Source organism: Aphelocoma coerulescens, chromosome 1A, assembly GCF_041296385.1.
Source record: "Aphelocoma coerulescens isolate FSJ_1873_10779 chromosome 1A, UR_Acoe_1.0, whole genome shotgun sequence".
NCBI lineage: Eukaryota > Metazoa > Chordata > Aves > Passeriformes > Corvidae > Aphelocoma > Aphelocoma coerulescens.
In genome coordinates, this window is record NC_091014.1 from 1,996,706 (window position 1) to 2,010,377 (window position 13,672).

The window sequence follows — 13,672 nt, forward strand, 5'->3', positions numbered from 1 at the left end:
GTTTCTGAGGACTCATTCCCCAGCCTCATTCCATGGACACAAATTGTCCAGACTCCACAGAAATCCTTTTCCCTGATCCAGGAGTAAGCACAGTTCTCTCCTCCTTTATGTGGAATGTAAATTCTCCTGTGCCAACATCGTTCCAACAAACCCGACTCGCTCCGTGTTTATTTTTACAGATAAAAAGGACACAGCGCCCATGAACATCCAGGTAAAAATGAAATTCCAAGTTCCAAAAGAAGCCAGGAGGGAGGAAAAAAATTCCCAGCACTGGAGCAAGTTTATTGCCACAGGCCTGAAGACAGCACATCCCAATTAATGCAAGCAGAATTCCAGGTGAGCGTTCCATTGGACAGGATCGGGATTTTGGGCTCTCTCCATGACCTGGAGCATGAAGCCGAGGTCACAGCCTGTGATTCCAGGTGCTGGACTGACTGCAAACACTTAATTTAACATTTTAAACCAAAATTGCCACTGAACTCCTGGAAAAGACAGTGTTTGGGAAGAGTATGAGCAGCACAGTCCACCCTTCTTCCATATGGAGACACTCAAGTCCAGGATTGCCTTTGGAGGCAAAGCATAAAATCCACGTGGATAAAAAGCCTTTGGCTGATAATAGAAGAACCCCTGGATATCCCTAAGGAATTCCACAACAGGAAGGGATGCAGCTGTTCCCACCCTGGAAAACCAACATGTGGATGCTGACCTTGAAAACTGTGATGTTTCATCAACAGCCCCGGAGTGAGAACTCCTTGGATTGCCAAAAATCCTTGAGGAGAAGGGCATTGTTAAATTTAAATCTCAGCTCACTGACAGGCTGCCAGTCTTCCTCGGTGCTGGAAACACGGGAACACTCCAGCAGCTGGATGTATTCCAGCATGGAATGAGGTTCTCTCATCGTGCTCATGCACCAGCTGTGGATGGGACAGAAGATCACAGAATTCCAGGATGGTTTGGGTGGGAAGGGACCTCAGAGCCCCTCCAGTGCCAGCCCTGCCATGGCAGGGACACCTCCCACTGTGCCAGGCTGCTCCAAGCACCAATATCCAGCCTGGCCTTGGCACTGCCAGGGATCCAGGGGCAGCCACAGCTGCTCTGGGAATTCCAGCCCAGCCAGGAATTCCTTCCCAAGATCCCATCTAACCCTAAGATCCAGGGCACTGCTTTGCAGTGGGATCAAAGTGAGCAAAACCACAGTGGAAAAATGAGCGGAATTCCAGACTTACATCGATGTCCAGACTGAAACTCCCAGGAAATGGCCACGAGGAATGACAAGAACCAACGTGCTGCTGTCGTGAGCTGCTTTGCCTGCAAGTTCTCCTCCAAAAGGCAGATCCCTAAAACCTGGATAACTTGGGGAATGGAAGATTCCCACAGAATGGTTTGGGTTGGAAGGGACCATAAAGCTCATCCAGTTCCAACCCCTGCCATGGGGATATTTTCCACTACCCCAGGGTGTTCATCCACCATCCAGGCACAACTCAAAAGTTGGGAGATAAGAGGGAAGAGCGACGTTCCAAAGGCACATCCCAATCTCCTGGCCTTGCCCAGGGACAGCCCAATAACACCGACGTGCTCCGTGTTTATCTTGACCAACAAAAAGGATGAACTGACCATAAACATCCATGAAAAATGAAATTCCAATCGCAGCTGTGTGGTTGAGGATAAATGCAAGAGGATTTCCCACTGGATCCAGGGATGAAGCGGGTTTATATCCACCTACCCATCCCAAACTCCCCACACAGGGGTTTGCTCATGGACTGAGGCCAGTTGGACACTTCTGCCTCCCCAAACACCCAAAGGCCTGCAAGGGAACTGGGTTTTAATCTTTAGATATTTCATTTTTTAATTTTTAAACCCACTTTACAGCGATTTCAGGGACTCCCTTCCTGTGGAACCACCATGAGAAGACTGAGGAGCTGTGGTAGGAGGTGAGGAGAGGGCAGCAGAGCAAATCCTCTGTCCCAGTCCCCACTGGTGTCTGGAACAACCAGTTCAGCCTGTGGCCGTTCCCATTTTTCAGGGATGTTCCCACCTCGGAGCTTCACTCCCTGTCAGGTCAAGGAGCCCTCCTTGGCAAAGGCACAAATTGATTTTTGATGGAATTTGGAGGTGAGGAGCCCTCCCAGAGCACTGAGAATGGGGTGCACTCACTAACACAAGGAGTTTTTATCACTCAAATCCCAGCAGCTTCCCAAAACAATAAATTTAAGCACAGGCCAGGAGAAATCTGTTAAATCCTGGCTGGAATTAAATGAAATTTTTAAAAAATTAAGTTAAATCCAGCTTCTTCTTGTACCAGCTGCCACAATGCCTCGTTCTATACATATCTATATATAAAAATATATATTCCATATGTTCTGTGCACACAGAGGGTGTCCTGTTTGGGGAAACCCTTGGAAAAAAGGGAAAATAGAAATGCAAGGCACCTGCAGATAACTGGGACAGAGAGGAGGAAAATGAGAGCTGGGTATGAAGATACAGAAAATATAATAATAGAATAGAATATGAAATAAAGGTAATATAATATAGAAATAAAGATATAGAATTTATAAAATTATATTTACATATAAATATATTTTTATATATAAAAATATGTTTATAAATATATTTTTATATATTTATATATTGATTTATAAATATAGAGAGATTTTATAAATATAGAGAGAATTTATAAACATAGAGAGACTTTTTATAAGCATACATAGAATACATAGAATTTGTTTGAGCAATTGAGGCTCTGGGCATATTGAATGTAAATTTTCCAGTTGTGGGATTTGATTATTAACAAACCCAGTGCTGGCCTCATATTCCTGCAGATTTTAGCAATAAAATACGAACTTTAAATTTAAATAATAGAAATGAATAAATAGTAATTAAATAGTAAATCAATTCCAGGGAACAGCTCAAGCCCCCAGATTGCTTCTACTGCTCCTGTATCCGAGCAGGGCAGGACATTCCCAGTGAATTTCCTCCTGTTTGTGGCACCAAAGGGAATGAATCTCCAGCTCTTGGCAGGAGCAGGGAGTGATTAAAACCACCAAATTTACACCAAGTTTTCTCCTGACCTGGGAGCTCCAAAGAGCCCTTCCAGTTCTCCACAACTCCCCTTTGGAAAAGCAGGAAAGGCAGGAAGTTCCCCTGAAGATATTAAACCCCAGGGAAAAGGAGAGAAGTGGAGCCAGCAGGGGCAGTGAAATCATAAACAGCTCCAAACACCTTGGAAGTGGAAGCAGACATGGAGCAGGGAATTGCTTCCTCAAAAATGCAGGAATATTCCCATTCCCATTAATTGGCTGAAGCTTTGGGAGCAACAGCATCAGGAAGTGACTGGAGCTGGTTTTGTTCAGAGCAACTGCTCCAGGTCAACCCTGAAAATTGGGATATTCAGGGGTTTATTTATCCTGATGGGAACAGGAGCCCAGAGCCCAGTTGCCAGCCCTACATCTGGCTCCGTTTAGATTCCTGGCTTTTCTAGGATGTCCATTTCCCTTTTTACTGCAAGCTGGGGAGCTCCTGTTGGGAAAAATCATCCTGCAAAATATGGGATCTGTCTGATTCCACAGCCCACCCAGGCAGTGCCAGCAATACCGGGAAGGCAGCGCGGGATGCGATGGAACACTGGGAGCTGTCCCAGGAATCTCCACACGGATCCCAGGATGGTTTAGGTCCTTAAAAGCCATTCCTGGTGCCAATTTTAGGGAACAGCACTAATGATGATCCCTGTGAAGGGCAGGGAATAAATGCCATGGATATTTGAGGAAGGAGCTGTGGATGGGAGAAGGGAGCGAAGATTTGACAGGAAAAGAGCCAAAAAGCTTCTCCTGGACTCAAAGAGCATCGCTGCTCCTTCAGGGATTCCCAAAACATCCACATCTCTCCCAAGGACAACTCTGGAACCCACTGGAAAACCCTCTTCTTGTCAGGTTGGTGCTTTGGGAGAGAACACCAGGATTCCCTGGATCTCATCCTTGGATCCACGCTGGGATAAAAGCAATTGGAGCAGATTAGAAGGGAACTCTCAGCCACCATTTTTCCATGGATATGCTCTGAGCTCTCATGTTATTTGCTCCAAAAAAAATTCCACGGTAAAAACAAAAGAAAAAAGCCAAATATGCTCTGAAAATTCCAAGTTTTTTGCAAAAAGCCCATGCCAGGATCAAAGACTTCCAAGGATGGAAGGAATAGTTCAGCCTCCAGCCCTGGAGGAACAAGGGAAGGTGCAAGGACGGTGCTTTTGCTTTAAGCTTTAGCATAAAAGTGGAATTTATTAAAGGAAAAGCTGCTGGATTCCCTATTTTCTCCAAGGAGGGACTCACATGGACAGGATCCTTTCCAATGCTCCCAGTTCAGCTGGGACAAAGGTTTGATCTGGAGTTATCAGCAATGTCCAAACCAGAGATAATCGGGATGGCCCAGGAAGCTTCACCCAGGCCTGGCTGTCCCAGATAAGCTGGGCTGGGGCAGCAAAAATGGGAACCAAAGGAAAACAAACCCCTCCCTGCAGCTCCCTGGGAGCTTTCCTGAGGCCCAGCACTTTCCTTGGACTTTCCCAGCTTTCCCAGAGCTCTGCTTTGCTACACCAGCTCAGGTCTAGCAAGGATTTTATCCAACCCAACTCTTGTTTCGAGTAAGAGGCAGATTTTTGGGAAGGAAAAAAAAAGGGGGGGGTTCAGCAAGAGCTTGAGGAGATAAAAGGGGTTTTTCAGCAAGAGGAAGATTTTTGGGAAGAAAAAAAGGGATTTTCCAGCAAGAGGCAGATTTTTGGGAAGAAAACAGGTTTTTGTCAGCCACTTGAACAGAGACTCGTAAGGTGAGGGAAGCTCCTCATGAGGTCTGGGATAAACCAGTGGAAACACAATGGATTTAAACAAGTGAGGGATGGAAAACTAAAAAAAAAGGGCCAAAACAACTCAGTGATTTGAGCAGGAAACAGCTCCCTGCACATCCTCCTGCCCCTGGATCCCTGGAGGTGTCCAAGGCCACGATGGACTGGGCTTGGGGCACCCTGGGGTAGTGGAAGGTGTCGGGGTTGGAACTGAAGGAGGTTTTAGGTCCCTTCCAACCCAAAGCATTCCATGATTTAAGACTGCCCTGATCTGCATCAGTTTGTGTCACTTTGGAGTGAGGAGGGACAAAGGACTGGCAGCAAACAGTGGGAATTCACACTTGGGATGTGACTCTCCAAGAGGAACCTCCAGAGCTGACTCAGGAGGAAGAAAAGGCTCCTCAGAGCTGCAGATTTCTCTGCTGTTACTCAGCTCTTTGCACATTTCTGGGGTTCACAGAAGGCTTCAAACAAAAAAAAAGGTAAAGAACGGCGGATGAACAGCATTGCCCTCTCCCAAAAGGCACAAATCCCACTTGGAGCAGATTATTTCTCATCCCACAGAGCTCTCAAATAAAATCTTAGCCTAAGGGGTTATTTTAAGGCAGCAGCCAATGCTTGTGAGCTCCAAAGGAGGATGTTGATGTTGGAAAGGGCCCATCCCATCCAACCCTTCCAGTGGAGTTTCCACATCAGTTCTCCCTGGGCAGCTCTCCCCATTCCTGGAGTCCTGTGGTGGCTGAGCCACAAACACATCCCTCTGCCCCACAGGTGACACTGCCCCACAGGTGGCACTGCCCCACAGGTGGCTCTGCCCCACAGGTGGCACTCTGCCCCACAGGTGACACTCTGCCCCAGAGGTGGCACTGCCCCAGAGGTGGCACTCTGCCCCACAGGTGACACTGCCCCAGAGGTGGCTCTGCCCCACAGGTGGCACTGCCCCAGAGGTGGCTCTGCCCCAGAGGTGGCACTCTGCCCCACAGGTGACACTGCCCCAGAGGTGGCTCTGCCCCACAGGTGGCACTGCCCCACAGGTGGCTCTGCCCCAGAGGTGGCACTGCCCCAGAGGTGGCTCTGCCCCACAGGTGACACTGCCCCACAGGTGACACTGCCCCACAGGTGGCACTGCCCCAGAGGTAACACTGCCCCACAGGTGGCACTCTGCCCCACAGGTGGCACTCTGCCCCACAGGTGACACTGCCCCACAGGTGACACTGCCCCACAGGTGGCACTCTGCCCCACAGGTAACACTGCCCCACAGGTGACACTGCCCCACAGGTGGCACTCTGCCCCACAGGTGGCACTCTGCCCCACAGGTGACACTGCCCCACAGGTGACACTGCCCCAGAGGTGGCACTGCCCCACAGGTGGCACTCTGCCCCACAGGTGGCACTCTGCCCCACAGGTGACACTGCCCCAGAGGTGGCACTGCCCCAGAGGTGGCACTCTGCCCCACAGGTGACACTCTGCCCCACAGGTGACACTGCCCCAGAGGTGACACTCTGCCCCACAGGTGGCACTCTGCCCCACAGGTGACACTCATTTCACCATCACAAGCGAGATGCTGGAACTTCCTGCACCTGCTCCAGTTTTTCAAGCAGAAAACTGGAAAATTGGTTGTTTTATTTACAGCTTCAGCAACTGCCATAAAGTTGGGCACCTGGAGACATCTGACGTGGCTCCCTGTTCCCCAAGGATGGATCCAAGCTAAAAACCATTTCTAATTAAATTTCCAAGGTGAAACAAACCTGACCAGTCAAGCCAGTATTTTTTTTTTTTTGTGATAAATCCCTGCTCCTGAGTTCTTCTGCATCGGCATTCCCTGCTCCAAGAGGATGGAGGCTTTAGTGGAGGAACTTCCATCCAATTTTGGACAGAAGACCCCAAAAGCTGGGTTCTCCCCAAGACCATGAACTGTGGCTTTTGCTCCACCACCCACCAGTGGAATTATTATTAAAAAAAGCACATGGAATAGAGATTTAATTCATTAACACACAAAAATGCAGCCAAATCCCACTCCCAGCTCCTACTCCTTCCAAAGCCCAAAATTCCTCTCTGCTTGAGATCTGAAATCTGACAAAAAACATTTTGCAGACTTAAAGGTCTTATATTGCACTGGTACAACTCCACCTGCAAACTTGAAGCACAAATCACAGGATTTTGATGGAAAATGAGCATTTGTTACCTATAGACGGGGATTTGAAGGGATATTTGTCAGGAAGGTCGACTCTTACTTTCCATACTCCACCTTCATAGGGTGCTGCAAGGGAAGAAAAGCAGGAATTAGACACTCCACAGCTGAGGAGAGGATAAACAGAACCAGAGCATTAAGGAAAACACATCTCTGGAATAATACACAGCTCTGCTGGGGGTGAGATTTCAGAGCAAACCTCCCACGGGAAAAGCCTTTTTCCTGCTCTGCCTGACACGATTTGAACTGATTCTGGAAAAGATCTTGGCACAAAGACACCGGATTAAACCAGGCACTTTGGGATCATCTCCTTACCCCTGGAGATGGTGCTAAATTAAGGTGGAAAAGCCATTTTAATGACAAACTCCACAGAAATTCCCATGACCGATGCAAAACTTGGGAGCCAGGTGTAGGAAAGCTTAGGAATGCTGAAGGCTGGAGGTTTCCAGAGGCAGCATCCAGCTCTGCCAGCTCCAAGGGGTGGGGTCTATCCACATCCATGCTCACAGCTGGATCCTCCCCACCCTCCAGAAAGCAGCTTCCCTGGATTTCTCCCTCTCTCCCTTAGATTTGCTCATCTCTTCCCCTCAGGAATGGCATCTCCCAGTTCCCCACCATAATCCACTGGCTTGTTTTTTAGAAGGGCTGGGTCACGAACTTACTTCCTTGTGGTCCATAAAACTTCACGACAAATTCGTTGAGTCCTCCTAAGATTGTGACTTCGTGTTTGCTCTCAATCCTGATGCAGCAAGTCAAGGAAAAACATTTAATCCAGGGAACAAAACCCAATTACTCGGAGCCAAGGAATTTACTCAAAGCCTGTTGACCCAAATATTCAAAATACCCCAAGCCCGACGTGGAATTTCAGTGTCCTGACACATCTAAGTGATCACAGCACCACAATGACGTCAGTAAAAGCCAATTCCCCACCCTGCCCTGCCCTGAGGAAACGTGGGATGAAGCCACAGAGCTGCTGAGTTTTCCATCCTGTCCTGCAAGGTGTGAGCATGGATTTAGGAGAGTGTTGGGCCCCTACCAGCAACGTGTGAGAAATAAATGCACTGAGGCTGCTCAGAGCTCCTGCACCCATGAATTCCATGAAATAAATGCACTCAGGATGCTCCCGTGAATTCCATGAAATAAATGCACTCAGGATGCTCACAGCCCCTGCTCCCAAGAATTCCATGAAATAAATGCACTGAGGATGCTCACAGCCCCTGCTCCCATGAATTCCATGAAATAAATGCACTGAGGCTGCTCAGAGCCCCTGCACCCATGAATTCCATGAAATAAATGCACTGAGGCTGCTCAGAGCCCCTGCACCCATGAATTCCATGAAATAAATGCACTGAGGCTGCTCACAGCCCCTGCTCCCATGAATTCCATGAAATAAATGCACTCAGGATGCTCCCATGAATTCCATGAAATAAATGCACTGAGGATGCTCACAGCCCCTGCTCCCATGAATTCCATCAAATAAATGCACTGAGGCTGCTCAGAGCTCCTGCACCCATGAATTCCATGAAATAAATGCACTCAGGATGCTCCCATGAATTCCATGAAATAAATGCACTGAGGCTGCTCACAGCCCCTGCTCCCATGAATTCCATCAAATAAATGCACTGAGGCTGCTCCCATGAATTCCATTCTCCCCGGCTGCCTCCGGAGCTGGTGGAGACCTCCCACAGCTCCCATGCAAATCGTGGCACTCTCATGTTAATTTGACTTGCAAGCCCAAAAACAAACCCGGAGTCTTGGAAGAGACAGAAGGGGGAGAGTGCGGCGTGAAAAGAACAACTGGAAGAATCAAAGCGCTTCGGGAAGAGGGGAATACAAAGGGAAAGGCAAGTGGGAAGAAGGGAATACAATGGGAAAGGCAGGAAATCTTTATTCCAAGCAAGGCTCGGTTAAGACAATTAGTGGTGATGTTTCAGCGCTGAAGCTTGATAAGGAATTCTGCTGTAAATCAGGGTTAATGGGTTGGGAATAATATCCTACAGCAATTCCCTTTCATCAATAGTCTGGATATGAATTACAAGGGAAGCAGGAGAAAATCAAAGGTTTGTTCCCACCTGAACTTCAGCTCTGCAGCTCCGAGGCTGCTCCCATTTGAGAGAAGGGGACACAGAATATTTCAAATAAGATCCCTCACATCACAGCAGGAGCTTGGCAGGAATGTTCCAGCTACTGGGAACTAAAGGCAGATTCCCCCATTTTTCCCCACATGACTTTTCACTCAGATGGAAAAGATTTCCTGCTTTCATGCCCAGGATCGTAGGAATTCCACAGACCCCCCTTGGACCTTGATGACACCTGGGCACAAACCCAAATATTCCCAACCCACCAGGAACAAAGAATTCCCACCTCAGATCCCTGATCTGAAATGATGACCTCTGAAATCTGCTGGAGGTGCCTCACAAAGGGCTGTGAGAGGTTCCTGCAGCCCGAGGTGCCGACTCCACGTGGGCAGCTTGGGTGAGGAGATCCAAGTCCCATCTGCGGGGTCCGGCAGGATTTATTGCAGTTCCTCAAGTACAATGACTCCCAGATTGGACAGACTTTTCCCACAGTGTCGGCTCCAAAAGGGTTTGGACACAACAACCTCCTTCCCCTCGTTCTCATGGGGTGAGGGAAAAGTTTACAGCCGTTTGTTTTGGCTCTGGAGTTTTCTTAGTTCAGCATGAGCTGCTCTGCCCTAAAATTCCATGGCAAGGAGCTCACTGCACCCAGCAGTCACCCAGGAGCAGCTCACAAAGGGCAGATGGAAACATAAATGCTCTCAGTGCAAGTGATTTCCCTGCTAAAATCCAACGGGAATCTCTGGGAAAAGCGACATCGCTCCAGGTTTGCGGAGAGGAGCCTCCCAATGAAGTATCACGGCTGCTTTCAGTGCTGATGTTGAGGGACATTTGTCACCAGATCTTTCCATGTCACTCATTAGCACATCAGGAAGTTTTAAATTTAATTCCTTAGGATAACTATTCCAGGTTCCCCAACTCTCACACGGTCCCGCTGTGTACGATGATGGCCCAGAAAATGTTTAATACTGGAGGATTTCACACTCGCAGCAGCTTCACGGAGCAGGTTAAACACAAATGGTTTCACTTCGGACTAAATCAAGTCCTGCTTAATAAAAACCAGCTCCCCCAGCCTGATCCTGAGCAGGCCCAGCCTGGGTGCTCCCCAGCTCTGTGAGTTAATGCTGACCGTAAATTAAAGCCGAGTTTTCCACACTCGGACTCAATCCTGGTGTTCCCAAATTCAGAAAGTATTAATGAGCCACACAGGGCCCTATCTGAATATTGTCCCTGTTGTGGCAAAGACCTAAAATTCCTACCAAAAAAATCAGTGAGTGAACTGGGTTCATGAAAGGGAGAAATATTGGGATGAAAGGTTTGGGAACAACCACATTGTTTACTGACATGATACCAGAAATTCTTCCCTGTGAGGGTGGTGAGACCCTGGCACAAATTCCAAGAGAAGCTGTGGCTGCACCTGCATCCCTGGAAGTGTCCAAGGCCAGGCTGGACGGGGCTTGGAGCAGCCTGGGATAGCGGAAGGTGTCCCTGCCCATACTTTGGGTTGGAACTGGATGATCTTTAAAGTCCCTTCCCAACCAAAACCGTAACTCCATAACTGAGGACAGACTGAAAATAAAGCAGATTTCAGCAATAAAACCCTTGCACCAACACAGGGGAAATCTCTGGAAGTGCATTAGCAGAAATGAGGAAGCTGGGAAAACCCTCTTTCCTCGGAATGAGGTGGATTCCAGGTGAGCCACCAGTTACTAACACAGCAGAGGTGAACCATCTGCCCTCTCCCTTCTCCACCATGGAAGAGATGCCCAGGAATGTGAAATCTTGGAATTCCACAAACAAAACAGCTGAGAGCACTCCTGGAGAACTGCATGGAGCTGTTACAGAAAGAACATTTCCACCCTACAAGCTTCTTCCATCTCCAGAAATTCTTCAAGAAAGGAAACACTTATTGCAGAAGCAGGACTCTGGGAAGACCAGGAATCTGAGGGAGACCTCCAGGCTCCTCCATCCCACAAAGCTGCTCCCACCGCCACAAGGGAACCCTCCAGCAGCACAAGGAATCAGCACAGGGGAACAGCAGAAGGATCTGATGTGTTCAGAGCAGTGTCCAGCCCACATTCCCAGAGAAAGTTCCACCATGACTCCCGGGGATGTATCTGGGAGTGAGGAGCACAGGCTCTGATCCAACTGTTCTCAGCTCACACTGAATTTTTTCCGTAAGGCAAAAGTCTTACAACCAAATCCCAGATGAATTCTGTCCCAAACACACCAGGAATTAATCAGCAGGCTTGGATCTAGGAGCAGTTGCCTGTCTGAAGACCCACAATCCTTAAGGAACCCAGTTGTGCCAAGGGCACATGGAATCTCCTTTCCTGCATTCAGGGTTCTGGTGCCGGATCCCGCAGCGATTCCAAGTAACTCCCAGCAAGGAGAAATGCTCCAGGTCTTCAGCAAACTGAGCACAGCTTCAGGAAAGCCCAGGAAGGGAGCATCAAGAACTTGGAGCAAGATTCCCACAATTAAGGTGACCTCCATGCGTTTCTCCCGGGATTGCTACGTTTGTGTCCACAATTCCCAGCACCCCTTTCATTGGATACTGATGTGCATCCGTGCAGAAAGCCCCCAGGAATTCAACCACACACCCAGAATTTTTTGGGAAGACCACAGCCCCCTCACCTTTTAGACTACCCTGTCCAGGCCAATCCCTCTGTGCCCACATTGCCTCTCAGTGCACTTTTCATTAGTCAAATTTACAAAAAATCCAAGCAATTAATGGATAAAGACTTTTAACATTCCTAATCCCAGGGGTTCATCCTGGAAGGAGCACTTGTCCCCACAGCAGGACATGGAGTCAAGCTCACAGCTACAAAACCAGCCTGTAACACATCCCACGCCCTAAAATGTTTAACAACCATCACCCAAATCCCTTCCAAGACTTTTGGCCTTGCTGCTTTTATCTCCTCATCACCTCAGGATGCCAACCGGACCTGGTGCCAAAAAAAGCCAGTGGAAAAGTCAAGGGAAAAGAGAAAAATCTGGATATGAGTCAGGTTTCTAAGTTCAAAAGCCACAGAAATGAGAAGTGAGTCCTGAGGACCTGAAGATAAATTATCTTAGTTCCAGGACTATCAAGAGAATTTTAATGCCAGTAAATGTTGGGAATATTGACATGATGCTATGGAAGCTTGTTTTCAAATATCAGCTTGGAAGGGTTGCTAGGACAGAGCCAAGGGAATTTTTCAGGCTCCCCATCCCGTGCCTGAAATGCACCAGGAGCTCCAAGGCCGAATCCAAGGTGGATTCGCATGACAGGAACATCCCAGCTCCCTGTCGGGATCAAGGCTCTGCTTCCAGGGTTGAACTTACAGGAAATTGTTTCCTCACTCAGAATAAAAAGCAATTTAAAGCATTTTGCTTTTTCTATATCAGGACAAAGCCCCCACAAAACCTTTCCAATCTGGAGTGTGAGGACCTGCCCATCAGTCAGGACAAAATGGCCACTGTGGATTTGCCTGTTCCAGGGTCAAATTCCCATTTCCTCATCCTCATGCAGGGCCACCCACCACTGGAGGGTTGGATTTCCCCTGCAGCAATAAAAAAAAATTTTGTTAGGATTTGACTTCACACTCAGATCTCCCCAAATCCCAGATGAACATCACGGCCTACAGATGGTCTGTCTGTTCACAGGGTTGAGTGGCTTTTTCCTGGCAAACATTTAACTAAAAAAAAAAATCCCAAAACCAACCCTTTCATTAAGTTTCTTTCAAATTAACATTAGTTACAAGCTTGGAAAAATGAGGCTTCCAGATAAAAATACTCCACTGAAAATACAGCGAGCAGCCCTGACCCTAAGAGGAGCAGCAAGCTGGAACATCCCACGGAAAAACAAAGCTGTGGATTTATCTGGGGGTTACAACTGAAGTGAGAGATGGGCTGAGGGTCATGATGGGGAATCAAGTCCCTTCTAAGGATCTCTGATGTGTCCTCTCTTATTTCGAGACTTGTCTGCAGGTGAAGAACATCACCAGAGAAAACATCCTGAATTTGAGGGAAAACCAAACACCATACCTGAATACATTTAAAAAATAAATCATCCAGCCCTGCCACCTAAGCAGAGAACCTGCCTTTGAGCAAATCGTTTTGTGATAAAAGGTGATTTCAAAATGAGATTAACACTCAGACACTTGATTTTTTCCATTGTGAAGAGCTTTACACCACCATGCACGGGAAATTCGAGGTGTCAGAGGTGTGAATCCCTCTGAAGTCTTTGCAAGCAGCGTTTTGCAACATAAATCACCTCTATTAGTGCAACTGATGGTTATTCATGTTTATTTTCTTGCAAAGGCAGATGAGCTCCACTCGCAGCAACACCGAGCCCGAGGATTTACGGAGTTCCCGGCGCGTGGGCAGCAAAGGGCGAGTTCAGCTCAGTCCCTCCCTGCCTCCAAGCCCTTGGAAGCTGCTTTGCCTCCTCCAAACTCCCTCCTTTTCCTGCTACAACACCCCCAGGTGCCAGTGGTGCACGTGAAACCGCAGCCGGCGCCGGGGCTTTGATGCTTTAAGGCATTTTTATCCCTATTTTCCTCAACTCCCTGCCCGTTACTCACATTTAAC

General features: G+C 48.0%; 1 protein-coding gene across 1 annotated transcript in view; it reads right to left on the bottom strand.

Moving 5' to 3' along the window:
* Nucleotides 1–13,672, bottom strand: part of UBE2H (ubiquitin conjugating enzyme E2 H) — a 47,595-nt gene that overhangs the window by 12,395 nt on the left and 21,528 nt on the right. Inside the window, exons 2-3 of the mRNA XM_069033712.1 lie at nt 7,682–7,758; nt 7,014–7,088 (exon numbers count right to left, since the gene is read on the bottom strand). Coding sequence (XP_068889813.1) covers nt 7,014–7,088; nt 7,682–7,758 — 152 coding nt within the window. The remainder of the gene's footprint in view (nt 1–7,013; nt 7,089–7,681; nt 7,759–13,672) is intronic.